Source organism: Sorex fumeus, unplaced genomic scaffold (assembly GCF_029834395.1).
Source record: "Sorex fumeus unplaced genomic scaffold, SorFum_2.1 ptg000207l, whole genome shotgun sequence".
Lineage (NCBI taxonomy): Eukaryota > Metazoa > Chordata > Mammalia > Eulipotyphla > Soricidae > Sorex > Sorex fumeus.
In genome coordinates this window covers 1,666,727-1,694,226 of record NW_026606264.1, presented here as the reverse complement: position 1 = coordinate 1,694,226, position 27,500 = coordinate 1,666,727, and the positions used below count along the sequence as shown (strand labels likewise).

The 27,500-nt window shown below is 57.9% G+C and overlaps 3 protein-coding genes across 4 annotated transcripts in view; 1 reads left to right on the top strand and 2 right to left on the bottom strand.

Annotated features, from left to right (window-relative positions):
• SNED1 (sushi, nidogen and EGF like domains 1) overlaps positions 1 to 27,500 on the bottom strand; it is a 537,305-nt gene that overhangs the window by 391,165 nt on the left and 118,640 nt on the right. The window lies entirely within an intron of this gene.
• On the bottom strand, positions 152 to 20,135 carry SEPTIN2 (septin 2). Of its 2 annotated transcripts, none has more exons than XM_056108408.1 (13): positions 19,882 to 20,135; positions 16,115 to 16,209; positions 14,070 to 14,190; positions 12,880 to 12,966; positions 12,294 to 12,417; positions 11,569 to 11,703; positions 11,311 to 11,428; positions 8,718 to 8,819; positions 8,036 to 8,181; positions 5,720 to 5,803; positions 3,684 to 3,741; positions 2,688 to 2,793; positions 152 to 1,724 (listed from the first exon to the last, which is right to left on the bottom strand). In XM_056108408.1, exons 2-12 carry the CDS (start codon positions 16,121 to 16,123, stop codon positions 2,689 to 2,691), a joined length of 1,089 nt encoding a protein of 362 aa, XP_055964383.1. In that variant the 5' UTR covers positions 16,124 to 16,209; positions 19,882 to 20,135; the 3' UTR covers positions 152 to 1,724; position 2,688. The 2 variants fall into 2 exon arrangements, with proteins under 2 accessions (XP_055964383.1, XP_055964384.1); XM_056108409.1 differs by lacking the exon at positions 19,882 to 20,135 and adding an exon at positions 19,215 to 19,233.
• The window catches only part of HDLBP (high density lipoprotein binding protein), a 42,814-nt gene continuing 35,076 nt past the window's right edge, over positions 19,763 to 27,500 (top strand). The window contains exon 1 of the mRNA XM_056108391.1: positions 19,763 to 19,921. The gene's annotated coding sequence lies outside the window, so the exon portion shown is untranslated. The remainder of the gene's footprint in view (positions 19,922 to 27,500) is intronic.

Here is a 27,500-nt window from a genome sequence, read left to right as displayed (position 1 = left end):
CAGCTGAATGGGGTGCCAGGGGTCGAACCAGGGCCTGCCGCACTGCTCGGCAAGCCCACCACCCCCACACTCCCTCTCCAGCCCCAGGGTTTTAGTCTTTCCAGCATTTCTCACCCCTTCCTTTCCCTGATAAAGAACAAGCACTCACGTATTATCTAAACAATAGGACTTTATTGATAAAAGGTTAGTTTTCGTGAATACAAACTGCTGTGTAAAATTAAGTCTCAAGAATACATTTTTTTCCCTAGGGGGAGAGGTTCTGGGCCACACCTGGAGGTATTTGGGGATCAAACCAGCGCTTGGCTTAATTCCTGTCCACTCACTCTCAGAACACACCCCTATCGGTAAAGACGACCACTTAGAAAGAAAGAGCAGTTACCTGTCAGCAGGCAGAAGGGATCTGAAGCGCAGGGCACGGCCAGGACCCAGGCCAGGGCCCCAGCACAGCGCCACGCTCTCGTGCGTGGGACTCTGCAATGCGCCCAGACCGACACTCCGAAACGGCCAGCGCCGAGGGCGGCCATGCAGACTCCCACGGTCTCCCTTTCCTCCTGCCCAGGCCCAGAAAACCCCCCTTGCTCTGTGAGTGGACAGAAATGCCCTGGTGTGCGCCACAGGAATGCTTGATGGGAGGGCCCAGGGGGGAAGAGACCAGGGGTGGCCCCACGGGGACACCTGCCTCGGAGCACCGTATGCACGGAGATGGACGAGACGGACGCGGCCACGCGTGCCCGCTGCTCTCCGCCTCCCTCAGAGTCACCAGGACTCCAGAGCTCCCGGGAGCACCGAGGCCACAGGGCCCACGGCTGGTCTGGGAGGAGGGCCAGCACCGGATGCTGGTGTCACAGCAGGGGGGATGTCCCCACCCCGGATCACAGAGACGCTGTTAAAGTGCTGTCCAGTATGAAAATAGGTAAAGGCTGGTGTACCAACATCTCAACGGCGAGTCTTCGTTAAAAAGACTTTTTTAATCAGAGTAAAAGAGTGATGAGCTCGGTTATATATGAAAACCGGAGCCTTTGGATTCTCTCCTGAGAAGAGTATAAGCAGGAGCAGAGGAACTCTACAAGAGTGGTTTGTGGTAAGATGCTGCCCAGGGGATTTAAAAATAATGTAGTATCAGAATCTGGAAAAATCCTGAAATTCACCCTTGGTGTCTTTCAAAAAAGCTATCTAAGTGTAGACACATGTACCATAATTTTGTTTCATCTGGTAAACAACTGGGCAGGTGGATTCCTGGGGTGGGATTAGGGCGTCTAGTGCTGTGCTTGACCAAAGCTAGAGACCCCCACAGAGCTCGGCCTGGGGAGGGGACCCTGTGCTCGTCTTTCTTTACTGCTGTGTCCATGTCTCTACCATCAGGGAAATCTGAATGTTCTAGAAATAAATCAAGAGTGCTCCTCAATCACTAGTGTGGCCAGTCAAATCAAAGAAATCCAACATTAACTATATCTATATATATATGTATATACTAATACTGAGAATCAATTCTAGAATCAGTGACTAGTTTAGGTAGAAGAATGAAAAATTTACCTCACAAAATAAAAAGTACGACATGACAACAAAATACAAATGCTGTGAGTGCTGCGTGGGAATCAGCACATGACCGTGACAGACGCCCCTCAGGCACGGGGACTGAAATGTGGATGGGGGCCCCTCCGGGGGCTCATGAAACGCGCAGCTGTCGGACCCAGCCAGAACGTCTCCTCTCTGAAGAGTGTATCCTGGGGAAACAGAACACAACACGGTGTAATGGAAGCGACACCTGCCGTCTGGTCACTAATTCTCAGTATTATGAAAGGAGCAAAATGAGGCTCTGGGAAAGCAGGGTACAGAAAACAAAAAAAAGCCAACGGAAATAGGAACTCAGCTTGTGTACTTACGTGGAATTCTCATTATTCCACATGGAAGTTTTAAAAAGAGGAGAAGCAGAATCAGAGAGAAGCCACTGTCCACCATGCTCGGCTCCAGTGGGCCTCCTCCCTCCACCCCCCGAGGCAGGCACCGGGCCTGGCCTGGAGAGGCCACTGGAAGTCCTGCCCCCAGCTAGCTCACGACCGCAGGCATGTGTCTAACAGCCTCGCGTGGGCACCAGCCTCCCTCCGGTCTGGTCTGATGGGAGGCGCCAGCATGACTCTCCAGGGACCAGGCGCTGCAAAGTGTCTGCGTGTCTGCGGGCTGCCCCCAAGGCTGAGGCCACCTGCCCCGTGGTGGCGGTGAAGGCTGAGAGGATTCCAGCCTCCTGTCCCTGACATGCTCACGCTCCCTTCCAGCCAGCAGGCCCGCACTGGCCCAGCCCCAGGAAACTTCCCCCCGCCTGACCTTCCTGCCTGACCTTCCTCTGGAGAAGGAAGAGGGAGATGGACACTGGCCGCTCGGCACTCCTGGTCATGGTGCTGACACCACGGTGGGGAGTGGAGACGTGGCCCTCACCTGCTCTGCACAGCCGTCTCAGCACACCTCAGTACGGCCTTTCTCTTGCCGGCAGTGCTCAGGGTGACCATGGTGCCAGGCGTCAAACCCAGGGCCTCACGCGTGTGGCCTCCCCCGTCCTAACAAGAGGACTGGCTTGCTGGCTAAGAGGCATCCAACAGCTGGTCGGCTTGGCCCTCGTGGGGGAAGTGCTCCCGCCCTTCCTCTGCTGAGCAGCTGAGCACAGGGTCCGGGGACAGAGCGGGCTGTGTTACCTTACACGTGGTGGCCGCTGTGAGGCCCGCTGTCGCCGTCGCCCCCCTGCATCTGCAGCTGCATCTGCGCCTGCATCCGCGCGATCATCTCCTGCATGCGGCGGAGCTGTGGGCACAGGTGGGGACAGGCTGCGGCCACAACGCCTTCCGGTCGCTCCCCAGGAGCCCAGGCCTGAGCCTCTGCCTTCCTAAGGACCACCAGGAGCAGGGAACCAGGGAGCACAGGAAGGGCCAGCAGACCACGCCCTTCGCCAGAGGGGAGGCGTGGAGGGGCGGGCGGGGCTGGGAGGCTGGGCCCAGCTCCTCTGGAAGGCAGGAGGCCTCCCCAGCCTGGCCGTGTCTGCCCTACGTGTCTGCCTCCATTTCTCGGTGTTCACAAACCCCCGCCCCCCTGTCCAGACCTGACCGAGTATGGGATGGATGCCAGCGACAGAGGGAGACCCCCGGGAGGACATGGCCCATTCCCAGGCACATCTCCTGTCAGCCTCCAAGGCCGCAGCACCCAGGCAACCCCCGTCTGCTCGAGGAGGCCCACTCCCGGTGTCTGAGGTTCTAGAAAGACCTCCTCCAACAGCTCTCTGCAGGAACACGCACGGCCGACACCGTCAAACTGGGATCTGGGCTGCGGGGTCCCCTGCCTCACGCGTGACCTCGGCTAGTCCGAGCAGGTCTTCAACCAAACACTGTCAACCCTCTGACTTCGCAACTCTGTTAATGGTTGGGAACAGCAGTTTCTTTCCTAGTAGTTTCTAACAGAAATCATCATAGACGGAAATCATAAAACACGGATCTTTTGGCATTTTACGATTACCAGTGACATTCTGATTCTACGCTAAGCTACTCCTGGTGATCAGAGAAGCTGAGAACAGCAGCAGAGAGATCCCCTCTGTGCGACAGGGCGCACCTCAAACAACGCACAGGGAGGAAGACGCAACGACAGCCTCTGTGAACACAGGTGAGAGACGCCACAAGTCTGATCAGCACTTTCCTGCTTACCTCAGCTTCCTTTTCCAGCAAGATCTGGTCTTTATTCATGTCCTCGTTTTCGACTTTCCTAAGAATGGAAAGAGATTTCAATTATAACACTGCAACCGCGTAGACAGATATTTCTGAACTAGGTAATCCAAGTGAGATTTCACCGTAAACTTCTAAGAATGGGGGGCTGGAGCAATAGTACAGCGGGTTGGGTGTTTGCCTTGCACGCGGCCGACCTGGGTCCGATTCCCGGCATCCCATATGGTCCCCCGAGCACTGCCAGGAGTAATTCCTGAGTGCATGAACCAGGAGTAACCCCTGTGCATCACTGGATATGACCCAAAAAGAAAAAAAAATCCGGGGCTGGAGAGATAGCACAGCGGGTGGGGCATTTGCCTTGCATGTGGTCGATCCGGGTTCGATTCCCAGCATCCCATATGTTCCCCTGAGCACCACCAGGAGTGACTCCTGAGTGCAGAGCCAGGAGCAACCCCTGTATATCGCCAGGTGTGACCCAAAAAGCAAAAAAAAAAAATAAAACCTTCTAAGAATGATATTTCAATTAAGAATTGCATATATTAGGGGCTGGAGTGATAGTACAGTAGGGAGGGCATTTGCCTTGCACGCAGATTCGAATCAACCCAGGTTCAATTCCCAGTATCCCATATGGTCCCCCAACCACCGCCAGGAGTAATTCCTGAGTGCAAAGCCAGGAGAAACCTGTGTGCATCGCCGGGTGTGACCCAAAAAGCAAAAAAGAAAAGGACGAACTGCATACATTAACCGTTTTCCCTGATAATGACATAAGAAAGGCAAGAACGATGGGAGAGTGGGAGGGATCAGAAGGAATGGCGTTCAGGTGCCTGCCTGATGCAGAGAAGGGTCAGCTCCGTGGTTCCACATACTCCTGAAACACAGCTGAGAGCAACCCCTGGCACCAAGGAGTGGAGGCCTCGCATTAAGAAAGGGAACAGGAAGAGAAAAAGGCAGACAAAAAGCCAGACAGATAGCAGGCGATAAGGCACCTGCCTTGCCGTGGCTGGTCTTGGTTGGCGCCGGCGACTGTATGCACCCCACCCCCCGCCCCCCAGCACTGCTAGGAAGGACCCGGTATCACTGGGTGTGGTGCCCCCTGATACCACCCCAACCCGTCCCCCGCCCCAACTCTGCAAACAAAGGAAAAAGAAAGAAAAGGAAACAGAAAATTCCAAAGATCTCTGCTTCTGGCGGGGAGGGGGGAGGCGGAGTCGCTGGGCACTGTCCCGGCCGAGCCTGGCCAACAGGGCTGAGGCTCCAGGCTTGGCGAGCGGCACGGAGCAGCTGCACCTCCCAGTGCCGGGGCCCCACACCACACTCCGTGATGACCAGGAGTGCCGAGAGGGGCTCAGGTCCCCTCGTCTAGGAGACCCCTGGCTTGCCGAGGTTCAGGGTCCCACCTGCTGTGCTCCAGAGTCGCTCCACTGGCGCTGGGGCTGACCCCAGCCCCCTGGTGCACAGCCTGAGCTCACCCCCAAGGCCCAAAAGAGGTTTTCCTTTCCTAGGCTGGGCCAGGGCAGTTTTGTCTAACAACACACACGAACTGGACACTGCCATGACCCCAGGGGCCCATGTGCACTAACAGGGGAGTCAGGGACCAGGACCACAGAGGCCCGGTGAGCTGTACCCCAGAAGCCCCCAGCAGACACTGTCGTCCCCTGATTGCTGGGGCTTCTCATCAGGGATGTGCCCCTGTCAGCTGGGCACGGGGCCGGGCTCAGCTCCCAGGGCTGTGGCATGTCCCGGCCGCACACCTGGCTTCTCAGAGCCACTGGGCCCAATCCTGCTGCACCCACACTGCCGAGGTGGGAGAAACAGCAAACCCAATCCAGTCCAACGGCCCAGAATCTACTGGGCCGAGGAGAGGGAAGGAGTGTGGCCAGCGCTGCAGTCCCCGGGAGTGGACAGATCCCCTGACCGGCTCCCAGTCCGACAGCCACACCCCCCAGCAAACCAGGTGACGGTCCCCAGGGTCAAGGGCCCCACGGGGTGACTTGGGGAAGGGCGCCTGGGGCCACCACCTGCCGCCTCTCTTCAGTCTCTCGGAGCGGAAGTTTTCATAGTGAAGGTCCTGGGTCACCTCTTGGAGATCCTGCATGTGGGTGCTGAAAGAGAATGTTCGAAACATGTCACTGGCGGGGAAGGGACCAGGAAGGAAGGACACGAAAGCCACCAAGAAGGAAGCCCCCACTTCGTATCTGCACCCGGTGCAGCATCCTGGAGCTTCCGGTTTTCAGCGATGTGGCACTGAGAGGTGCACACCCCACCCCAGCCTACATGGCCCCCTGCCGGCCCCCACGGCTCCCATCTCTGCGTGCCGCAGTCTCCAAGGAGCGACATTTCAGGAGGAGCAGGAATGCACGTGCTCTGCTGAGCTCACAGGTATGGGCCGTGGCAGGGGTCGATCATTAAAGACCCAGAGTCAGGAATGAGCAAAGACACATGTTCCGTTTCCTCGGAACCCAGGGAGGGACCGAGTCCACAGCAAAGGGCACATAAGGACAGTGACCACCGCCGTGGCCGACCAGAGAGGCCCGCACACTGTATTTTTTATTTTGGGGCCACACCTGGTGGTACTAAGAGCTTACTCCTGGTTCTGTGCTCAAGGATCACTCCTGGAAGGCTGGGGGGGCCTTTTGGGGTGCCGCGGAGGGAACCCAGGTAGGCCGTGTGCAAGGCAAGTGCCCTCCCCGCTGGGCTCTTGCTCCAACCCTCGAGGCTGAGCATTTTCATGTCGGTGTGGTGACGGAATTCTCCTGAACAACTGTGTTCGTGTTATGAAAACTTGCTAAGCTAGGAAGACAGCCATTTTGCTATTTCAATTGTCATTTAAAACAGATGACGCAGAATCACTCTCAGTTGAAGCACAGAATCACTCTTCAGTGCATCCCGTTCAGCTTCTGCCATGAGATCCCCACAGGGGCTGGAGGGGCTGGCGTTGTCAGACACGTGGGCACGTTCAGTTTAGGCCCAGGCTACTCTCAGTGACCACGCTGCACCAGAGGGGGCAGAGCAGGCCGAGAGGAGCCGGGGAGAGGCGGGAGCCCAGAGCAGCCCGGGGAGAGGCGGGAGCCCAGAGCAGGCCGAGAGCAGCCGGGGAGAGGCGGGAGCCCAGAGCAGGCTGAGAGGAGCCGGGGAGAGGCGGGAGCCCAGAGCAGGCCGAGAGCAGCCCGGGGAGAGGCGGGAGCCCAGAGCAGCCCGAGAGCAGCCGGGGGAGAGGCGGGAGCCCAGAGCAGCCCGAGAGCAGCCGGGGGAGAGGCGGGAGCCCAGAGCAGCCCGAGAGCAGCCGGGGGAGAGGCGGGAGCCCAGAGCAGCCCGAGAGCAGCCGGGGGAGAGGCGGGAGCCCAGAGCAGCCCGAGAGCAGCCGGGGGAGAGGCGGGAGCCCAGAGCAGCCCGAGAGCAGCCGGGGGAGAGGCGGGAGCCCAGAGCAGCCCGAGAGCAGCCGGGGGAGAGGCGGGAGCCCAGAGCAGCCCGAGAGCAGCCGGGGAGAGGCGGGAGCCCAGAGCAGGCCGAGAGCAGCCGGGGAGAGGCGGGAGCCCAGAGCAGGCCGAGAGGAGCCGGGGAGAGGCGGGAGCCCAGAGCAGGCCGAGAGCAGCCGGGGAGAGGCGGGAGCCCAGAGCAGGCCGAGAGGAGCCGGGGAGAGGCGGGAGCCCAGAGCAGGCCGAGAGCAGCCGGGGAGAGGCGGGAGCCCAGAGCAGGCCGAGAGGAGCCGGGGAGAGGCGGGAGCCCAGAGCAGGCCGAGAGCAGCCGGGGAGAGGCGGGAGCCCAGAGCAGGCCGAGAGGAGCCGGGGAGAGGCGGGAGCCCAGAGCAGGCCGAGAGCAGCCGGGGAGAGGCGGGAGCCCAGAGCAGGCCGAGAGGAGCCGGGGAGAGGCGGGAGCCCAGAGCAGGCCGAGAGCAGCCGGGGAGAGGCGGGAGCCCAGAGCAGGCCGAGAGCAGCCCGGGAGAGGCGGGAGCCCAGAGCAGCCCGAGAGCAGCCCGGGGAGAGGCGGGAGCCCAGAGCAGGCCGAGAGCAGCCCGGGGAGAGGCGGGAGCCCAGAGCAGCCCGAGAGCAGCCCGAGAGCAGCCCGGGGAGAGGCGGGAGCCCAGAGCAGCCCGAGAGCAGCCCGGGGAGAGGCGGGAGCCCAGAGCAGGCCGAGAGCAGCCGGGGAGAGGCGGGAGCCCAGAGCAGGCCGAGAGCAGCCGGGGAGAGGCGGGAGCCCAGAGCAGGCCGAGAGCAGCCGGGGGAGAGGCGGGAGCCCAGAGCAGGCCGAGAGCAGCCGGGGAGAGGCGGGAGCCCAGAGCAGGCCGAGAGCAGCCCGGGAGAGGTAGGGGCCCAGGCTTCACGGAGGGCTCTTACATGAGCATCGTCCTCAGCTTCAGAAAGTCGTTGTGCTCAGGGTTCTCCACCTCCACGACGCCCCACGGGTAGAGGCGGCCTCGGACCTTCTTGCCTTTGGCTTCAATCAGCTGATTGGACCCGACAACAGAGAATGGGATGCTGGCCTGGGGAGAGACACGAGGAGGACGGGCTTCCATGGGGAACCCCGGGGCACTGCAGGGACGAGGCAGGTGCTGGCACACGGAAAGCCAGCGGAGGAAACGGTGCATACGGGATAAGCGGCATGGAACACTTCAAGTCTGGGAATGCTTTCATTTCTGGCGGTACGAGGAATTGAACCCAGGGCCCCGTACGAGCAAGGCAAGCACTCCGCCTCCTAGCTCAGCGGAATAGATCGTTAAGGCTCAAGTAAAAGCAAAGTCAAAATATATCTTCAGCACAAACACATCTATAACCAAACTCACCGATCACCTTTCGGGTGAGGACTCCCAGAATTCTGCCCTTCGCAAACCTTCCGATTTGGGGGGGGGGGTGGGTTGAACCACACCCGGCGGGACTCAGAGCCACATGGGTGCTCGGGATGGAAAGCGGGTCAGTCATGGGCAAGGCGAGTGCCCTCCCCGCTGCCTGATCGCTCTGGCCCCCAACTAAGGACAACGGGACCCGGCGGTAAACTCACGCTGAGCGCTCGAGTTCGTACCTTGAGAAGTCTCGTCTGCTCTTTAAAATCTTCGTCTTCATCGGATTCTGCATCAGGTAAGTGATAGATTTTGATGTTGTGCTCTTCAATCTCATCCAGAATCTGGAAGGACAAACCAAATGCAGAAGCACTTCAGTCAAGTTGTCAGCACCGTATCAGAATCATCCAAACACCAACAACTATTAGAATCACTTTCAGACAGCTTATACACTCCATTTCCTTTCCTGGCTTCTCAGGGCTTATTTGTGGTTCTGCTGGGGAACCATCACGCAGTGCCCAGAGTCAGAGCTGGGGCTGGCAGGGCCTAAGGCGAGAGCCTTCATCCCTGTCCTAGCTCTCCGGCCCCCGCACTGCGTTTCTGTTTTGTTTTTGCTCGGGGATCACTCCTGTGACCTCAGGGGACCCTAGGTGGTGCCAGGAATCGAGCCCAGGTTGGCCACAGACAGAGCAAGTGCTCTCATTATGAGAAAGAGTGCCGCAAGGAGCCCCTACAACAGCCTTGGGGAACCCGCAGGAGCGCTGCCTCCAGCACAGGCATGCGGGGGCCTAAGGAGCAGAGGGGGGGGGGGCCTGGGGAAAGATTTCTGTCCAAGGCAAGGAGGGGACAGCACAAGAAGCCTGGAGGCTGCAAGTCAGCTGCGAGAAGAGCAGCTGAGGGAGACAGGGCAGGCGGGGGTCTCCCTGGAGAGACACGGGCTGGGCAGGGTTCCACATAGATGTGGAGGGAGAGAGGATGGGGGGGACCCATGTGGAGGGCCAAGAGCACTGGCGGACAGCAGAGTGGCCTGGGCCGGGGCTTTCCCCTGGCTGAGACCCCAGGCCCGGGCAGTTCCTGGCTCTGCCCACGCTCAAAGCAAAGCCAGCACCCACAGGGGGGCCCAGTCCCCACTCCCAGACAGATTCTGGGCAATGGTTTTAGCCACAGCCGGGGGTATTGAGAGCTTGCCCCTGCCCCATGCTCAGAGGTCACTCCTGGTGGGATCTGGGGGATGCGGGCAGTGCCACATGCGAGAGTTAGAGATGGACTTAAATGACTCTTTAAGCACTGCCACCTCCGCCCTGGCCCTCCCCGCCAGAAGCTGAAGCTCCTTGAGGAGGCTCTCTCCTGACACCTCAGGGTCTCTGAGCACCCGGGCACGAGCAGCCCCTAAGCACTACTGAGAGCGGGCCAGAACACTGTCGAGAGTGTGTTCAGTTCGGGAGCCATGTTGGGGTCTCAGCAGCCAACCTAAGACTTTGATCAATCCCCTGCCCCTAAAGCAAGAGCCGGCCCTTCCACAGGGCCCAGGGGCTTGCTCCAGCACTCCACACGTGGGCTCTCTGGTGGAGGATGAGGGAGGCAACAGTTACCACCTGCCAGAGCTGATGCACCGGGCCCTGAGAGCGGAGGTGTGAGTCACTGACTAACACCCGCGCAGAGCCCATCGAGGTAAATGTGATACACGTGGATTGTCCCTGAAACATCTGTATAAAAACCCCGTGTGGAGCTAATAAATGGACTGCTGATTGACCACCAGTTCCCCCCCTTCCGCGGGGTTCTCTGAGGCGGCAGGAGTCCACAGTGCGCGGAGGGAGGGCCACGACAGGGGCTTCTCTCCTGCCCCCTCCCTGCCCTAGAGGGAGTAAGTCTGGTGACCAGGGGATCGTACTCCAGTGCGCCGGGGTCGACTGGCCAAGACCCCGACAGAGCCAGAGTGGCAGCACAGTAGTCAAGGTGCCTGCCTGGCACATGGCCAACCTGGGTTCGATCCCCGGAACAACATACAGATTCCTGAGCGCCGCCGGGTGTGGTCCCCAAACCGCAAGAGCGCTATTAGGGTTCAGTGGGTACGACCGTGCCATGGCAGGTGCCACGACACTCCCACAGGCAGCTCTGAGCACCCACGCCAGGCCAGGTCCAGACCCTGGGGACACACAGACAAGCAGAGCGGAGACCCTGGCTGGGATGCCCAGAGACACTGAGAAACCGTGTGGGCCGGCAGAGCAGGCGCCTCGGCGGGCACGAGGCTGCTGAGCACAACAGACCCAGTCTCCGCCTGAGGGGACGAGGGCACACACAGACCGCGCTGGAACGGCAGTGGCAGCTGACGACTGCTTCTGTGGCTTTCAAGAGTCCTGCTGACCACGTCAGCACGTCAGTCTAGACTTCAGGAGCAAACCGAAGCGAGTCGATAGAGAACAGCCGGAGCAAACGCACGGTGGCAAGGGCATCTGCCTGGCGTGCGGCGGGCCCGGGTTAGCTTCCCCGGCATCCCACACGGTCCTCCGAGCACCGCCAGGCGTGCCCTCAAACAAAATCCGCGAACAGAGGAGAGCCAGCCAGCTTGAAGAGGTGGAGCAAGAGACAGCAGGGGAGCGAGACTGCCAGGCCGTTCCACGGTGTGTCCCCACCCCAGGCCCGAGGAATGGGAGCACCCTCCCGCAAGCCCACGGGGCCCAGTCCCGCATTCCTGCAGGCTAAGGAGCTGACCGCAAGCAGCTTCCAGAGCCCATCAAAAGGGCTGCAGCCCTCAGGGGCACAGCCCCTGGAAGGCCGGCGTCAGCAGCCCCGGCGGGCACATGCACACAGACCAAGGGGCACCGTCCCACTGACCCTCTTCTTCAGGCGCTCCCGCTCCTTCAGCGTGAGGGTGTCAGCCTTGGCGATGACGGGCACGATGTTCACCTTGTTGTGAATCGCCTTCATGAAGGCCACGTCCAGGGGCTTCAATCTGAAGGAACCAGAGAGGGTCAAGAGCGGCTGGGCTCGGGGGCACGCCCAGCCCTGCTCCCAGGCTCGGGGGTGGGGGGAAGACCCAGCCCTGCTCCCAGGCTCGGGGGCACGCCCAGCTCCACGCCCACCCACGCTCACCCGTGTCCGAAGGGCGAGATGAAGTAGAAGCAGCAGTGCACCCTGTTGTCGATGATGTGCCGGCGGTTCAGGCCGCTCTCGTCGTGCAGGTACCGTTCGAACTGCTCGTCAATGTAGGAGATGATGGTCTTGAAACTAGAAGAGCACAGCAGTGAGCACCGGGAGCACGGGCAGGCAGGCAGGCCGGACGCCAGGGACTGAGCGCATGTCTGCCCCTACGCAGGACGCGTAAGACGGGCAGCTCGTCTGGGACGGAATGACACAGACCCCAGCCTCGGTGAGACACTGAGAACATGTGGGCACTGTGTCAGCCCCTCGGTGCCAAGGGTCCGATATGAGCCAATCTGAGGAGTGGCTGGGCAGGGAGTTTCCCGGAGCGACCTGACAGGGGCTGGCTCAGAGCTCAGACCCCACTGGACTGTGCTTCCAGAATAAATACCCATCCTGGCCAGAGCCATAATGCAGTGGAGGGCACTGCCCTGTATGTGGCCATCCTGGGTTCGGGCCCCAGAACCCCGTATGGTTCCCAGACCCCGCCAGAAGTGCTCCCTGAGCACAGAGCAGGAGCACACCCTGAGGACTGACGGGCACGGTACCAAACCAAGGAGAGCGGCCCGTTCTCCAGGAAAGCCGATGCCCCTGGCTCCTCTCTCATCAGCATCACCCAAAACCCGGTGGCCCGCCTGAACTAGGAGGAGAGCGGCAGGTGCCCCCCGGGCACGTACCAGTCTCTGCAGTTGATGGCGTCCCCGTAGCCAGGCGTGTCCACCACAGTCAGGCGCAGCTTCACCCCGCGCTCTTCAATCTCCACAGTCGAAGCCTCAATCTGGACGGTTCTCTCGATCTTCTCTGTAAGAGCAACGGCGTCAGTAAGGGAGGGATCTCTCAACCAGTTCACGGAGTGAAGCGATGACTGAGTTCAGCACCTCTCTGAGGAAGTCTCGGAACTCAAGGTCTATGCCAAACCAGCTCCCGAGTCAGCAACAGGAAGCCCGACGGTGGGGGGAAAGGCTGCTGGCGAAGGGGAGTCACTGCCCATCAGGACCCACGCTGGGCGCCCAGGACAGCAACCCCACTGCTCCCCTGGGAGCAAACACCCGGGGCTTTCCCATCAGACCTCAGCTCGGAGGAGACCCTGGACATTTGACAGAAACAGCAAGCCTGGGGCGGGCGAACCCAGGCCCTGGTGAGAGTCGCACGGCCTCAGCAAGGTCCCTGCGCTTAAACCCCACGGCCAGGGACGGGAAACGGGTGCCAGCCCTTCCGCGCAGGAACACAGACCTGCATTTTGGGGAGCAGAGGGGCCCGTACCTGCGGCTCCTGGGATGATCCTTTCCGGGTAGAGATCGGTCAGGAACAGGCTGTTAATCAGAGTGGATTTTCCCAGGCCAGATTCACCTGGAAGTGGAAACGAACATGGTCCCACCACGCCTGAGCTCACGAGCAGTCTCGCCTGCACACGGCTGCAAGGTGGCCGCTGCTCATGGTACTGGTCAGTGCGGGCTGCATCGGAAGAGCCCACCAGCCCCTACCCACGGTACTCTCTTCCCCCGCTTTTCTTTAAACCGGCTTTTCTTCCGGAGGTCAGACTCACACGCTCCTCAGTCCGCTCACTGAGACCCACAGGGATGGCTGGAGCTAGCTCGGGGGACCGGCACCACAAGAATTTCAAGTGACCACTCAATTCTAACTGATCATAGTAGTAACTTTTGAACTCCTGTAAGAACTGCTACTGTTTCACGCACGCTCATTAGTTATCTGTCACTGCATAGCAGAATACTGAGGCTTTTTACCAATATGGAAATGATTATCTCCGTCTTTTTTCATTTGCGAGCCACACCCCAGGAACTCTGGGCCTGCTCCAGGCTCAGTGCTCTGACGATGCAGTGCTGGGGTTGCGCCCAGGGCCGCACACACAAGGCAGTGCTCGCCCCCTCCAGGCCTGTCTTAGGGGCTTCCGGGTCAGGAGTCCGGGGGGACTGAGGTGGGAGGCGATGGCTGCTGTATTGCGCACGTGTCAGCCAGGACAGCAGCCAGCAGAGGCTGAACTGGGGCTGGCAGATGCTTCGTTCTAGGTTTGGGGGCACAGCTGGCAGCGCCTGGATGACCCTTAGTCTGATTCCCCTCCGCCTTGTCCCGTGTCTGGTCCCCAGGGACGTTCCCGACACTGGCAAGTCACAGCATCCTGCCAACAGCGACACAGCGCTGGCATTCCCACAGTGAGTCCAGGGGAGGATAATCATAAACCACAGAGACCAGCCTCATTTCTGCAACGTCCTCGCTGGGGAGAGGGTCAGGAACACCAGAGCACCCAAGTATCCACGGGGCCACAACAGGCAACAGCTAAGGTACACATCTATCGGAAGATTTTACTTCTTACGCAAAATTTCTTCTTCCCAAATCCACATTATCTGATTCTGCTGCCCCAAGAAGATTCCCCCATGCCAAGGCCGTGCTGTCACGCACCCTGGCAGGGGTGGAGCACCAAGCCGAGTCCTTACCAACCACCATCAGTGTGAACTCGAAGCCTTTCTTCACAGACTTCCGGTGAACCTGATTGGGAAGGTTTGCAAATCCAACATAGCCAGGAGTCTCTGGATTTACAAACTGAGCTGGTTGTTGCTACAAAAAAAAAAAAAAATTAGTGGCTCTCAGAACAAAATCAAGACTGTGACCACTAGACCTATTATTAGTTCTCACAAATATAAAGTATGAACTTAAAACCCATTCAATACAATTCCATGGCTACAAAATAACCTAAAATTGCATCTGTTTATCAATACATAAAACATACGTGCTCATTAATTCATCTGAGTACAACTACTACGGAACTGAGTAAAATCAAACTCATAAAGTGAATGACACAACTGACAACAGTTTTATTCAACAAATTTTACTAAAAACAGCTTCCAAAAGCAAATCCTTCAGGGCATTAAGAATTATTTATGATCATTCATTAATCTTGCTATATTCCCACTCCGTCATGCTCGGCTCTTGTAAGGGAATGATAGCCAATATAGTGGCAGGATGTTGCTGGCAGAGCTTCAAAGACCAAGAGCTGGGAAACTAGGAATGGGAGAGCGATCTCAGCTGTTGGTACTGAACTGTCAATAGACGTCAACAGAGAAGAAAGACAAATGAAATAAACCAAGTTCTGTAAAACTTGTAAGGTCTGAATATGACAGGAAAAAAAAAACTGAAAGTAAATTAACTGGGCCAGAGAGAGAGTATAGAGGTAGAACGTTAGCCTTGGACTGGGCAACCCAGATCTGATCCCTAAGCACAAAGCCAGGAGTAAGTCCTGAGCATCGCTGGCTGTGAATCCCCACCAAAAGTCAAAATACAGATAAGCTGCTTTCTTTCCAAAAATGTTCTGCAGATGTAGGCACGTGTGCCCATACACATATAAAAGACATCTTGACAAAACGTTACAGTGGTTATGTCCGGCTGATGAAATTACAGCTCTTGGTTCAATTACTGCTGCTTATTCACATTCTAAGCTAGCGTCTATATAAAAAAGCGTAAGCTAGTTCAATGATAACGCGCCGGATAATAACAAACATCCAAAGACTCAGAAAAAACCTTGGGGCGGAACCACAAGTTCTGCTGTGCTCAGCTTTCAAGACCTGATTCACTTCATGACTCAGGACTGCTTGGCCACAGCAAAATGAGGTAACTGCTCACACCTACGAGTCCCATCAATGGGGCTGGAGCGATAGCAAGCAAGTCGAGTGTTGGCCTTGCACGTAGCCAACCCGGGTTCGATCCCCAGCATCCCATATGGTCCCCTGAGCACTGCCAGGAGTAACCCCTGAGCATTGCCGGGTGTGACCCAAAAAGGGGGAAAAAAAAAGAGTCCCATCAAAAAGCAAGTGCCACGGGCTTTGCTCCCACGCCCCTGTCCCCTCATACGCAGCTCTGGCTCATCTCCTCTTTCCTTGCTTGCTGCTTCCACGCCAGAGAAGTCCATGTTCTCTCTCAAACAGGCAGACTTCTCCCTTTCCCTCCCCTCACATCTTTCTAAGTAAGTTTCAACACAAAATGTTCTTGCTTCACAAACACAAAAAGTAAGTACTGCAATTTTAAATTATCAATTGATTTTTCTGCTGGGAACGAATGCCCAGAGAGGCTAACTGGATGGTCACTGACAGAAGCTTAGAAACGGGAAGTGGAAAATCTGAGAAAAGACAAAGCTCTTAAGATGACAGATTGGAGCCCTCTCTGAAGCCATCATATGGGGTCAGAGCGACAGTGGGGTGGGGAAGGCGTTTGCCTTGTATACGTGGCCGACCTGGGTTCGATCCCTGACATCCATAAGGCCCCTCAAGCACCACCAGGAGTAATTCCTGAGTGCAGAACCAGGAATAACCCCTGAGCATCACCAGGTTTGAGCCCCCCCCCCAAACAAAACAAAACAAAAAACCCACCCAAAACCATCGGATGCACTAAAATTAATGAGTCTTATCAATCTTGACTATAAACAACATGAAAATATAAAGCAGTTTCTCTGTATGCTTTGGGCACATGAAGAAGTAGGGTCTCGTACCTTGGACATCTTCAGTGAGGTGTCGTCAATCTGTCAAACACACGGCCCGGGGTTAGCAGGAGCTGGCGGTGAAAGGCACAGCTGGCATCCACACACTGCACAGAAAGGACGGGATTGTCACTGCTCACACAGAAATCGCAAGGGGAAGTCGAAGGGACTAAGTTCAACGTATGATGCATAGATTCCACCCTGCACCGTTACAAAGCATTTCCAGGAGGGTTCCCACCGCAGCCTCTCACTGCCCCGAGGGCGGCCTAGAAGTGGAGGGCCGGGTCCTGGATCCCCAAAGCCAAATGAACCTCTAGTTAGAAACACTAACCCAGAGTCATAGTAAGCTGGGAGGGCACTTGCCTTGCATGAGGGTTCAATCCCCAGCCTCCCATATGGTCCCCTGAGCACCGCCAGGAATGATTCCTGAGTGGAGAGCCAGGTGTGACCCAAAAAGCCAAAAAAAAGAAAAAAAGGAATGCAATGAAACTTATTAAGAAACTAAAAATAAATTCAATGTATATAAACAACTGCAGCAAATACATATAGCAAAGGTGAAGCTGATAGAGATACACCACAATAACTTTCAGAAGCAGGCAAGTTTAGTAAAAACAGTATGAGAAAGGGCAGAAAGACTAGTAACTGGCAAATCTGACTTAAATATAATCAAGAATCAGAAAGCATAACCTATTACTGTGAGGAGAATCTAAACAAATATTAAGAAATATTATAGTTCTCGAATCATCGGTAAAGATGGAGCGAAAAAAGGGATAGCTATTTCATTTATCTCAAACATTCTTGGCTAACCAGCTCATCAAAGACACCAGCAAAAGGAAAATCACAAGAACGCCAAATAAAGTAGGGGAAAGCAGCAGCAGACTCTTGAGAATGCGAAAGTTTGGGAGTAGAGAGATCATACAGCGGGTAGGTGACCTGCCTCGCCCGTGGCCAACCGGGCTGACCCCCAGATGGGTCCCCCCCGTGCAGAGCCAGGAGGAACCCTGCGCATCACTGGGTGTGGCCCAAAAACCAAGAAAGGAATCTGAAATTTGTTAACAAGTTCTCTTCTTTGTTCTTGTGGGTCACCTGGGCAATGCTCAGGGCTTCCTCCCGACTGCGCTGAGGGAGTGCATGGAGTGGAGACCACTCCGGTCCTGTGGCAAGCAATTTCACTATTAAAGCGGGGTGGGGGGGTCTAATTTTTCACAATATTAAGATATGAACAAAATAACTCAAAGGAACAATAGAAAAAAATCTTAAGATAAAGAAAAGTAGGTAGGGGCTGGAGTGACAGCACAGCGGGTAGGGCATTTGCCTTGCACGCGAGGGACCCAGGTTTGATTCCCAGCATCCCATAGGGTCCCCTGAGCACCACCAGGAGTAATTCCTGAGTGCAGAGCCAGCAGTAACCCCTGAGCATCGCTGGTTGTGACCCAAAAAGCAAAAAAAGAAAAGTAGGTAAATTCCAAACTTGCTTATTTGAAACAAGTTCCTCTCAAATCCCATTAAGGAAGAAACAGCAAACACATGTAAAACATGGCTACAAATTAGAAAGCCTGGCAAAGATGGCCTTCCCAGGCATGGCCAAAGACAAAATGGAGCCCAGAACCATGCCACCAGACTAAGAAACAGACGAAATAGTTGAATACAAACACATCGGAAAAGGAGGCAGGACCAAGACCAAAAAGAATGGGGTGGGGGGAGATGAAGGGGGGGTGGATTCATCCACCCTCCAAACATAACCCTAAAGTCACTCAGAAAAAAAGAGAAAGCATCCTTTTTTTGGAGACAGAACAACTTTAGTAACAAAGCCAGACGGAAATCTAAGAAAATTAGCTACCTGTAGACCAACCTCATGAATATAAATGCAAAGACCTGGGCCATGGAGACAGCAGAGCAAGGAGGATGCTGGCCTCGTAAGCAGCCAACGGAGGTTGAATTCCAAGCATCCCATATGGTCCTCGAGCCTCCAGGGGTAATCCCGGTGCAGAGACCGGGGTCAGCCCTGAACATAGCTGGGTGTGTCCCAAACACCAGAAAGAAAAATAAAAAGCCCTTTCTGAAATATTTGCTAGCAGTTAGGTTTCAGAAACAGACTGATAACATCTGTGTATAAGCCAGTATGACAAACTTTAAAAAAACTAAGTGATTGGGGCTGGAGTGATAGCACAGCGGGTAGGGTGTTTGCCTTGTATGCGGCTGACCCGGATTCGATTCCCAGCATCCCATAGGGTCCCCTGAGCACTGCCAGGAGTGATTCCCGAGTTCAAAGCCAGCAGTAACCCCTGATCATCGCCAGGTGTGACCCGAAAAAAGAAAAAAAACTTTAAGTGATCAGAGGCTGAGAAGACATAGGATACAAAAATTCAGCATTAAGTTCTAATAAAAACAAAAGGAAACCCCGGATACACAATTCAGGTCAACCTGCCAAGCAACCTAACTGTTCTTCTCCCTGCAGCCCAGCATTGGCCCCAATCCATTCAAATCACAGCAGTCACCAGGCGGGAATGCGCCCAGCAGGAGCCACTCGAGGCAGCCGGGCCACCTGCCGGCGCAGGGGCACGGGGGGTCCGGCCGCGGCCCGCGCCGGACCCGGAGACCCGTCCCGGGACCCTTCGCCGACGGCCCCCGCAGGGCGGGCGCCCGCGCTGCCCACTGACCACCCAAGCGGCGCTCCTGCTTCTCCCCGAGTCAGACTCCTTTCCCCGATCTGGCCCCGCGATTCTCCGCCGACACCTTGTCAAGTTGTAGCAAGTTCGGGCAGTGAAACATTTTCCCCAGAAAAGTTTCTAGTGGCCTAACCGCAAACCCTGGCCACCCCGACCCGCGGGCCCGCGGAGAGGCGGCGCGAAGCAGCCGGGCCGGCTACAAAGGAGCCGAGGCGCCGCGGGCGGGACCGGAGCCAGCGCGGGTGTGGCCGGGCGCGCGGGGCGCGCGGGCCACGGGACCCACGCGGCCCCCGCCCGCCGCTCCGGCCCGGCAGCGCGGCCCGGGGGTCGGCCCCGGGCGCAGAGCAGGCGCCGCGGCTCCCGCCCGCCCGGCCCGCCCTGCCGGCCGCAAGCGCAGCCCGGAGGCGGCGGCGGGGCCCGGGGCGCGGCCGCAGGACACTCACCGCTCGGCCGCCGATCGACCCACGCCCCGGACCCAGCGAGCCAGCGAGCGAGCACGGCCGGCCCCGCCCAGCGCCGCGCACGTCCGCCCGCCGCGGCCGCGCATGCGCGCGCGCCGCGGGGCCCCGCCCCTGCCCGCGCCTTCCGGGCCCGCGCAGGCGCACGCCCCGCCCCCTGCCTGCGTCTTCCTCGCCCTGCGCGCACGCGCCGCCCCGCCCCGCCCCACCCCGGCCCCCCGCCAGCTCCTTCCTCGCCCGCCCCGCCCCGCCCCGCGCGGGCCCCGCCCCCGCCAGCTCCCTCGTCGCCCGAGCGCACGCGCCGCCCCGCCCCGGCCCCGCCCCCTGCCAGCTCCTTCCTCGCCAGGCGCGCACGCACGGGCCCCGCCCCCTGCCACCTCCTTCCTCGCCCGCGCGCACGCGCCGCCCCGCCCCGCCCCGCCCCGCGCGGGCCCCGCCCCCTGCCAGCTCCTTCCTCGCCCGGCGCGACCCCCGCCGCCCCGCCCCGGCGCCCAGCGCGCAGGCGCAGCGGGCCGCGGCCGGCCGTGCGCAGGCGCCGGGCCCCTCCCACGGCGGTTGGCCATATAGAGGCTGGGGGCGGGGGGGAGGTCAAGCGTAGCCTCTTCTCCTTTACCAAGATGGCGGCTTGCCCCTGTTTCGCCACAGTTCCTACCTTATGAGCTCGGCTCCTGACGCGGAGAAGAGTGGAGCAGGTACGCGAGCCCGCGCCGGGGGCCGCCGCGGCGGGCGGCAAGGACGTCCCCGGAGGCGAGGCCGCTGGCCGCCGACGCGCGCGGGGACGCGGCGGGGGCGCGCGGGGGGCGGCCGGGGCGCGGGCGGCCGCGGCGGGGGCCCGGGCTCTCCTCCGGGAAGATGGCGGCAGCACCGAGCGGGCAGCGCCGGGGCCGGGCTGGGCGGCGAGGGCGAGCGGCCGGCGGGAGCCTCTAGCCGCCGCCGCCGTCGTCTCGGTGGTGCGGGCGCCGAGTCCCGATTGGCTGCGGCGGGTCACGCGGCCGGCGGACCATCGAGTCGGGCGCCGGTGCCCGGGGCCTTTGCCTCCGCGCGCCCGGCCCGGCTGCGCTCGGCGCGGGGTCGGCGCTTCGGGCCCGTTCGGGCCGCGCCGTCCGGGCCCGGGCCCGCCGCGGGCTGGTGGCGGGGGGGTGGGGGCCGGCCCACACCTGGACCGGCGCGACGGCCCCAGAGCCGGACTCCCGAGTCGTGTCAGGTGAAAGCTGTCGCTCACCTTTCACGCCGGCCGGAGGTTCCCGCAGGCGGTGCCCGGGGGGCTCGGGGCGGACCGCGGGGCTGCGGCGCCCCCACCCCCACTGCGGGGTCCGCGCCGGCCGGAGTGCCCCTGGGACGGCAGCCCGCCGGCCGGCCTCGGGGCCCGGGTGCAGGGCGCGCTCCCCTGGGGATCTTGGGGCCCGGGGTCCCCGTGCAGGGCGCGCTCCGGGCGGAAGGGCCCCCGGGAGGGATGCACCAGCAGGTCCGAGCGCGGCCAGTGGCGCGCGGGCAGGGTTCGCGGGGGGACAGGAGGAGGCGGGCACGGGCTCCGAAGGTCCGATCTTGAACTTGGTCTAAGCACGAACTAGTCCCTCCGGGTGGAGTCGGCAGAAGTATAGCGTCTCTTTGCTCAGACCGTTCGCTTTAGAAGTCTTGCAGGGCCACGCCGCGGTGCAGCGGGTCGGTCCTTGGCCTTTCCCTCGACTGGCCAGGCTCTCGTCCCCGAGCGCAGAGCTCGGAGTAAGCCCAGAGCACTCCAGGGGGAGGCCCCCTCAAAAATTTGTAAAGTATTTCGGAACGGGAGTTTCAAAAGTTAGTTTTAAAATGCCGGGTTGCCGGGGCTGGACAGAGAGCACAGCAGGGAGAGTGTTGCCTTGCGTGTGGCAGCCTGGGTTGGATCTCTGGCATCTCATATGGTTCCCCTAGCAGAGTGATCACTGAGCCAGGTGTAACCCCTGAGCACCACTGGGTGTGCCCCTTCCCCCCAAAAAAAGATGCACCTCCTACAGCTGCCGCAGGTGTTGGAGACAGCCCACTGTTGCAGGGAGGAAGTCGGGTGCCCTGGCTGGATGCTGTGTGGGCAGAGGATGAGGCTTGGGGGCCTCTGAGGGTGCGTGATGGAAGCTGGCGGAGGGCCTGTCGGGCGGACTTCCTGCCCTTCTGCCTGTGGAAGACACTCCGGCTCCAACACCCTCTCAGATGACCTCCCTGTCCCCTGGATAGCTTGTCATCTTGAGTCACAGTGGCTCACATGTTCTCCAGTATTACTTCCCAGCTGGGTTTACCCTGAAAGGGTCTGCGGGGCGAGCCATCCTTCCGGTTTTCTCCCTCAAAGATTAAGTGACTTACACTCATGGAAGAAATAGTCCAGCTGTTTTTCTTTTCTTTTAAAATAATTCCTAAAGCCAAACATTTTATTTTTTTAAATTTTTTTTTTTTAATTTTTATGCTCTTTGGGTCACACCCGGCGATGCACAGGGGTTACTCCTGGCTCTGCACTCAGGAATTACCCCTGGCAGTGCTCGGATATGGGATGCTGGGAATTGAACCTGGGTAGGCCACGTGCAAGGCAAACGCCCTACCCACTTGTGCTGTCGCTCCAGCCCCAAGTCAAACATTTTAGAAGCCATATCCCTGGCAGGCTTCTGTCTACCCAGCCTGCAGAGCTCCTCAGATCCTGGTAAAATGAGACCCCGGCTTGTTAATCCCTCACGTTAATTTGCCAGCTAGCCGGTGGGTAACATGCGTGTGCTCCCGTGGGCTTCTTCATTGACCTTCACGTGAACTTCTTAAGTGAGAAATGCATCTTGCTACGTTTTCATGTGGTTGGGCAGAGGTGCTAGCACTAATTCCTGGCGGTGCTCTCAGGACCAGATGCAGTGCTGGAACTGAGACATGGTCGACCTGTGCGGTGCAGGTGCCTTACCCCTGTGCTGTTGTTCCCGTGTCTTCGCGGGTTTTTGTTTGTTTGGGGGTCACACCCAGTGATGCGCCTAGGTTGCTCGGGGGACCATATGGGATGCTGGAGATTTAACCCCGGTCAGCTGCTGCATGCTAGGCAAATGCCCTCCCTGCTGTTGCTCTGACTGTGGGGTCTTTTTTTCTTCTAAGTTTAAGTTGAAAAGACTCTTGAATACTTTCCTCTCTGTAGCGCACTCACCTTTGCCTTCGGTTGATTATCTTGTTTTCCCTAAGGTTACTTGGAGTCTTGCTTGATTTTCACTTAGTTTTCTGTGTATTTGTCATTAAAATTCAACCCTAACTCACCAATCATCTGTGGGATGTCTCTGTTAAAGAAACGCAGCTCTGGGCCTAGCAGTGTGCGGTAGTGGGTGTAGGGTGCTTGCCGTGTCCGTGTTCTTGGCCAGCCCAGGCTCTGAGCTCTGCCAGGAGTCAGCCATGAGCACCAAGGGTGGCCCAAAAACAAAAATATGTTTTTAAAGAAGTGCCATCCTTTTCCATCTGAGGTCTGAGACTCACGCTCGCTCCGACTCCCTGCGTCACCTTCCCTGAGATCTCACCGCTCTTTGTTTCTGCCGGGGCCCACACCGAAGCTGTGCTGGGGGCTTGCTCCAGCTCCTAAGGGTCTCTGGGGACCCTGGTGTGCCTGGGGTGGAACTGGGCATGCTCGGTCACTCAGCCAGGGACTGGTACTCCGCCCTTCCCCGCACCTGCTGCCCTGGGGCCTGGGGACTTGGGGTGTCTTGTTTGTTTGTTTCAGTTCTGTGCTGCACCCAGCAGTGCCTAGGGTTTGCTCCTGGCTCTGTGCTCAGGAGTCGGTCCTGGCAGGGCTCTGGGGTCTGCCAGCACCTTGCCCACTTTGGGGGCTTGGGGTTTTTTTTTGCCACACCCATGAGTACTGGGTGATGTTCCAGGCTCTGCGTGAGTCCCTGCAGCAGGACGTTGGGGGTCAGGCTCCTTCCCCGTGTCTGTCTGCCTGCCTCTTTCCTTTCTTGTTTTTTGATATTTGGTTGTGGTTGTTTTCTTGTTTTGTGCCACACCAGTGGTGTTCAGGGCTTCCTCCTGGCTCTGCTCTCCAGATCGCTCTGATGGACGTGGGGCCGTCTGGGGCCAGGATGGGGCCGGGACAGCCACGTGCAAGCAGGTGCCCTGCCCGCTGCACTGTCTCCAGCCCTCCTGGTTTTCTCTTAATCTGGATGGAGTTGAAGTTTTGCCGAACATGAGTGACGGCTTCACGAGACCCGGATGCGGGTTTTCTCCTCAGATTGCAGCGGGTGTGGGGAGACCTGAAGCCATTCTGATTCCTGATCCCCTTGAAGTCCAAATTTCCTTCTTTGACGCTTGGGAGATTGTCCATGGGTGAAATTCAAAGCGTTCAGTAGAGAGGTGTCCCTGGAGTGTGTTTTCAAACACCGTCTTTGCCTGTGCTCAGGGCGGGAGACCTCTTCCTGCTCGACTTTTTTTCCTCGACAGTTTTAGTCCCACTCACTTTCTGCAATCCAGCTTGGGACCTTCTGAATTGACACCAACTTTCTCTATGGAAAACTCAGTTTCATCTTCCAACCCTTCTTTAGTTTTTCTAAGAGTGTTCACTCTCGTTTCTCTTTGTAAACTTCCTTCTTGTTTCCTGGCTAAGTGTCTTGTAACTCTGAAGATGGGCAAAGTTTCCCAGCAGTCGCCATTGGCTTCATGCTTCTGTTTTGTCTGGGGCGGGGGGATATGACGTGTAAATCGGACCCCTCTGGGCTGCTGGCAGTGTCTTCTGTGTCTGCTCCGGGACGGGGTGTGTGCCACGGGCCCGTCCCATCAGCTGCATGGCTCTAGAAAACCCTTCAGCCTCTGCCCGGGGCCTGCGAGTGGACAGGCCCTTCCTCCACCGGCTCCTCATTCCTTTACCTGAGTGCACTAAGGCAACGTTATTTTTAGCTTACAGCTTGAATTTCATTTAAATTCCTGGCTACCCCTGCGCTTGCCTTCGTTTGCAGTCACACTGAAGGAGACTGTTCTGTCTTAATCTTGTGTTAGAACGCCCTGGTGGAAAATCAGAGGTTGATAGGGATTGATAGGAGTGATAGATAGTACAGCGGGGAGGGCACTTGCCTTGCACGCGGCCGACCGGCCGACCGGGTTCCATCCCTGGTATCTCATTCTGTCCCCCAGCCCTGCCGGGAGTCAGTAATCCTAGAGCATTGCTGGGTGTGACCCAAAACAAACAACATCAACAACAAATTAGAGGCTGTTGGTCTTCGGAGCCAAGAAATTCAAAGATTTCCATCTCACTGGTGATAAGAAAATACTTTTCCTAACAGATGAGAAACGTTAGCTTATGACCATTTTCATTCTTAGGGGTGGGGGGAGTATGCCGGGAGGTCGGGAGTGTTGGTGGCTTGGCGCCCTGGGAGGGCACCTTTGCCTTCCCACTGCGTTCCTAGGGGTCTGCCCTGTGGGGCTGCAGGCTACGGGGCAGAGGTCGTTCTTGGGGCTGCTTGTACTGGAAGCCATCGCGATGGATTTATTACGTTAATGCATATGCCATTTAATGGTAGTTGTTTACAAATGAGGTAAATTTATGTCTAAAGCCTGGAAAGACAGCCACGATGCATTTTTTAAAGGGAAACGGTATAGCAAGTGGTGAGACAAGGAGTGTTATGTGATCTGATTTTTATTAAATTATGTCTTAATAAAACCAAGGAAAAATCTTCCCTAAAACAATAATTTCGGGGCTAATTGCTTGAGGACAAACCACTCGGGGTTATTAATTCTTACAATGTTGTAGTTGTGTTTTAAAATACTTTGTTAAGAATCACATTCCTGGAACTGGAGAGATAGCACAGCAGGTAGGGCGTTTGCCTTGCACGCGCCGACCCAGGTTCGATTCCCAGCATCCCATATCGTCCCCTGAGCACCGCCCAGAGTAACTCCTGAGTGCAGAGCCAGGAGTAACCCCTGTGCATTGCCAGATGTGACGCAAAAAAAAAAAATCACATTCCTTGATTATTGGGCCTTAGCTAGCTGCTGCATTATCAGCAGTGTATCACTAAAACCAGCCTCAGTACAGCCCCGCAGAGCCAGCCCCACCCCTCCCCCCTTCCCTGGCCCACCCCTGCCCCATCCCTGGCCTGCTGAGGGTACAGGAGCCTCGCGGGAGGCTCAGTGGTGCCCGAGACCTGCCACAAGGCCGCCCGGGTTGCCTTGGTCTGGGGGATGTGTGGACGCCCTCCTGAAGCACGGTGCCTGGCTTTCAACTGGCCCGAGGCTTACGGGGCGTGGGAGAGTTGGGCCTGCCTCCGACCCTTCTGCTCACTAGGTGTGTCTCGACCTCTAGAACTTGAGCTCCTTATGCCGAAAGATACGGCGGTTGGGTTTCTAAGTTAGGGTGGTGGGTTTAAATGGTGGGCCAGAGCATTGTTCTGTTGTGGCTTGGGTTTTGAGCCACACCTGGTGATGCTGAGCAGTTACTCCTGGTGGTGCTGAGGAGAGCATGTGGGATGCATCTGGCCCCATCAAGGGATGCACTCAGGAATTAAGCAGGGCTCAGGGCACCCTATGGGATGCTGGGAATGGAACCCGGGTCGGCCTCGTGCAAGGCAAACGCCCTCCCCGCTGTGCTGTCACTCCAGCCCCTAGGCTGTCCACCTTTAAAGGGACACATGGCACTTCAGAGACTCCCCTGGTGCCACAGGCCCGGCTGAGAGGTCGGGATGGGGAGCAGAGAAATAGTACAGGGGGTTGGGTGTTTTTGCACACTGCCGACCTCAGTTCGATCCCTGGTGGCCCCCCGGACCCCTCCAGGAGTGAGCCAGTTGTGGCCAAAACCTCCCCTACCCACCCACCCACCCCCAAAAGAAAGTATATAAGCTCACCACCAAACTTTTGCTTTTAACTGCTGATAACACATACGCCTTGATCAACTGAGCACAACAGATATTAGTTCTGGGGGCTGGAACAGTAGAACAGCTGGTAGGGTATTTGCCTTGCACGTGGTTGACTCCGGCTCATTCCCCAGCATCCTGTATGGTCCTCTGGGCCCTGCTAGGAGTGACCCCTGAGTTCAGAGCCAGAACTGCATGATTCCCTGAGCTCTGCCAGATGTGGCCCCAAAACAAGTTTCCTTCTCACCGTTGATTTTATTTTTTCCTTTGGCCGTCCAGAGGTGCCCGGCCCAGTGGAGGAGTGACTGCTGCTTAGACCCAAGGACTGAGCCTTGGTTCTGGCACCCGCCCTCTTAGCCAGTCCCCAGTTCTCAAGTCTGGAAGGGTGATACTTGGAGCTGGTATTGTTCACAGTGTCCCATTCAGTGGCTGCTTGCAAGGGTCCAGGAATTATGAGGAACACTTGGTCCATTAAGAATTCATTTCTTGGGGCAGGAGTGACAGCACAGAGGGTAGGGCATTTGCCTCGAACACAGCCGACCCACGTTCGATTCCCAGCATCCCATATGGTCCCTTGAGCACTGCCCAGAGTAGTTCCTGAGTGCTAAGCCAAGCCAGGAGTAACCCCTGTGTGTGCATCACCAGGTGTGACCCGAAAAGCCAAAAAAAAAAAAAGAATGTATTTCTTGGGCTGGAGTGATAGCACAGCGGGTAGGACGTTTGCCTTGCATGCAGCCGACCCGGGTTCGATTCCCAGCATCCCGTATGGTCCCCCGAGCGGGAGACCCTGCAGTGCAGGCTGCCTGGGGAGCCGTGTCCTGGCCACTGCTGCAGGTTTGCAGATCCAGACCTCTCACCCAGGCCTGTGGCGCCAGGGGAGTCTCTGAAGTGCCATGTGTCCCTTTAAAGGTGGACAGCCTAGGGGCTGGAGCAATAGCACAGCGGGGAGGGCGTTTGCCTTGCACGAGGCCGACCCGGGTTCCGTTCCCAGCATCCCATAGGGTCCCCTGAGCCCTGCTTAATTCCTGAGTGCAGAGCCAGGAGCAACCCCTGTGCATTGCCGGGTGTGACCCAAAAAGGGGGAAAAAAAGTGGACAGCCTGTCGTCCATCACCAGGCTGGCATCGTTTGGTGGACTCTTGCACGGAGCTGAGCCGAGTCCCGTCTGAAGCTGTGGGCCCTGAGGCAGGCAGGCTAGGGCTGTCCTGCTGCGCGGTGTCTTGGCGGACGCCCTTGGCTCGCTCCTGCCTCCCTTTCGGCCGGGATCTGCTGTGACTTGCCGTGGAGTCGGGTGCTGGCTGTGCCACGTTGTTTGGCCCTTGCCGGTTGCGACCCATGGCAGCTGCCCAGTGCCTGCCCTGAGGGGAGGATCGTGCCGACTCCGGAGAGGGGCCCTGGCTGAGCTGTTCTTGGCCACCTGCTGAGCTGCCACAGGCTGTGGGGTCCAGAACAGCTTT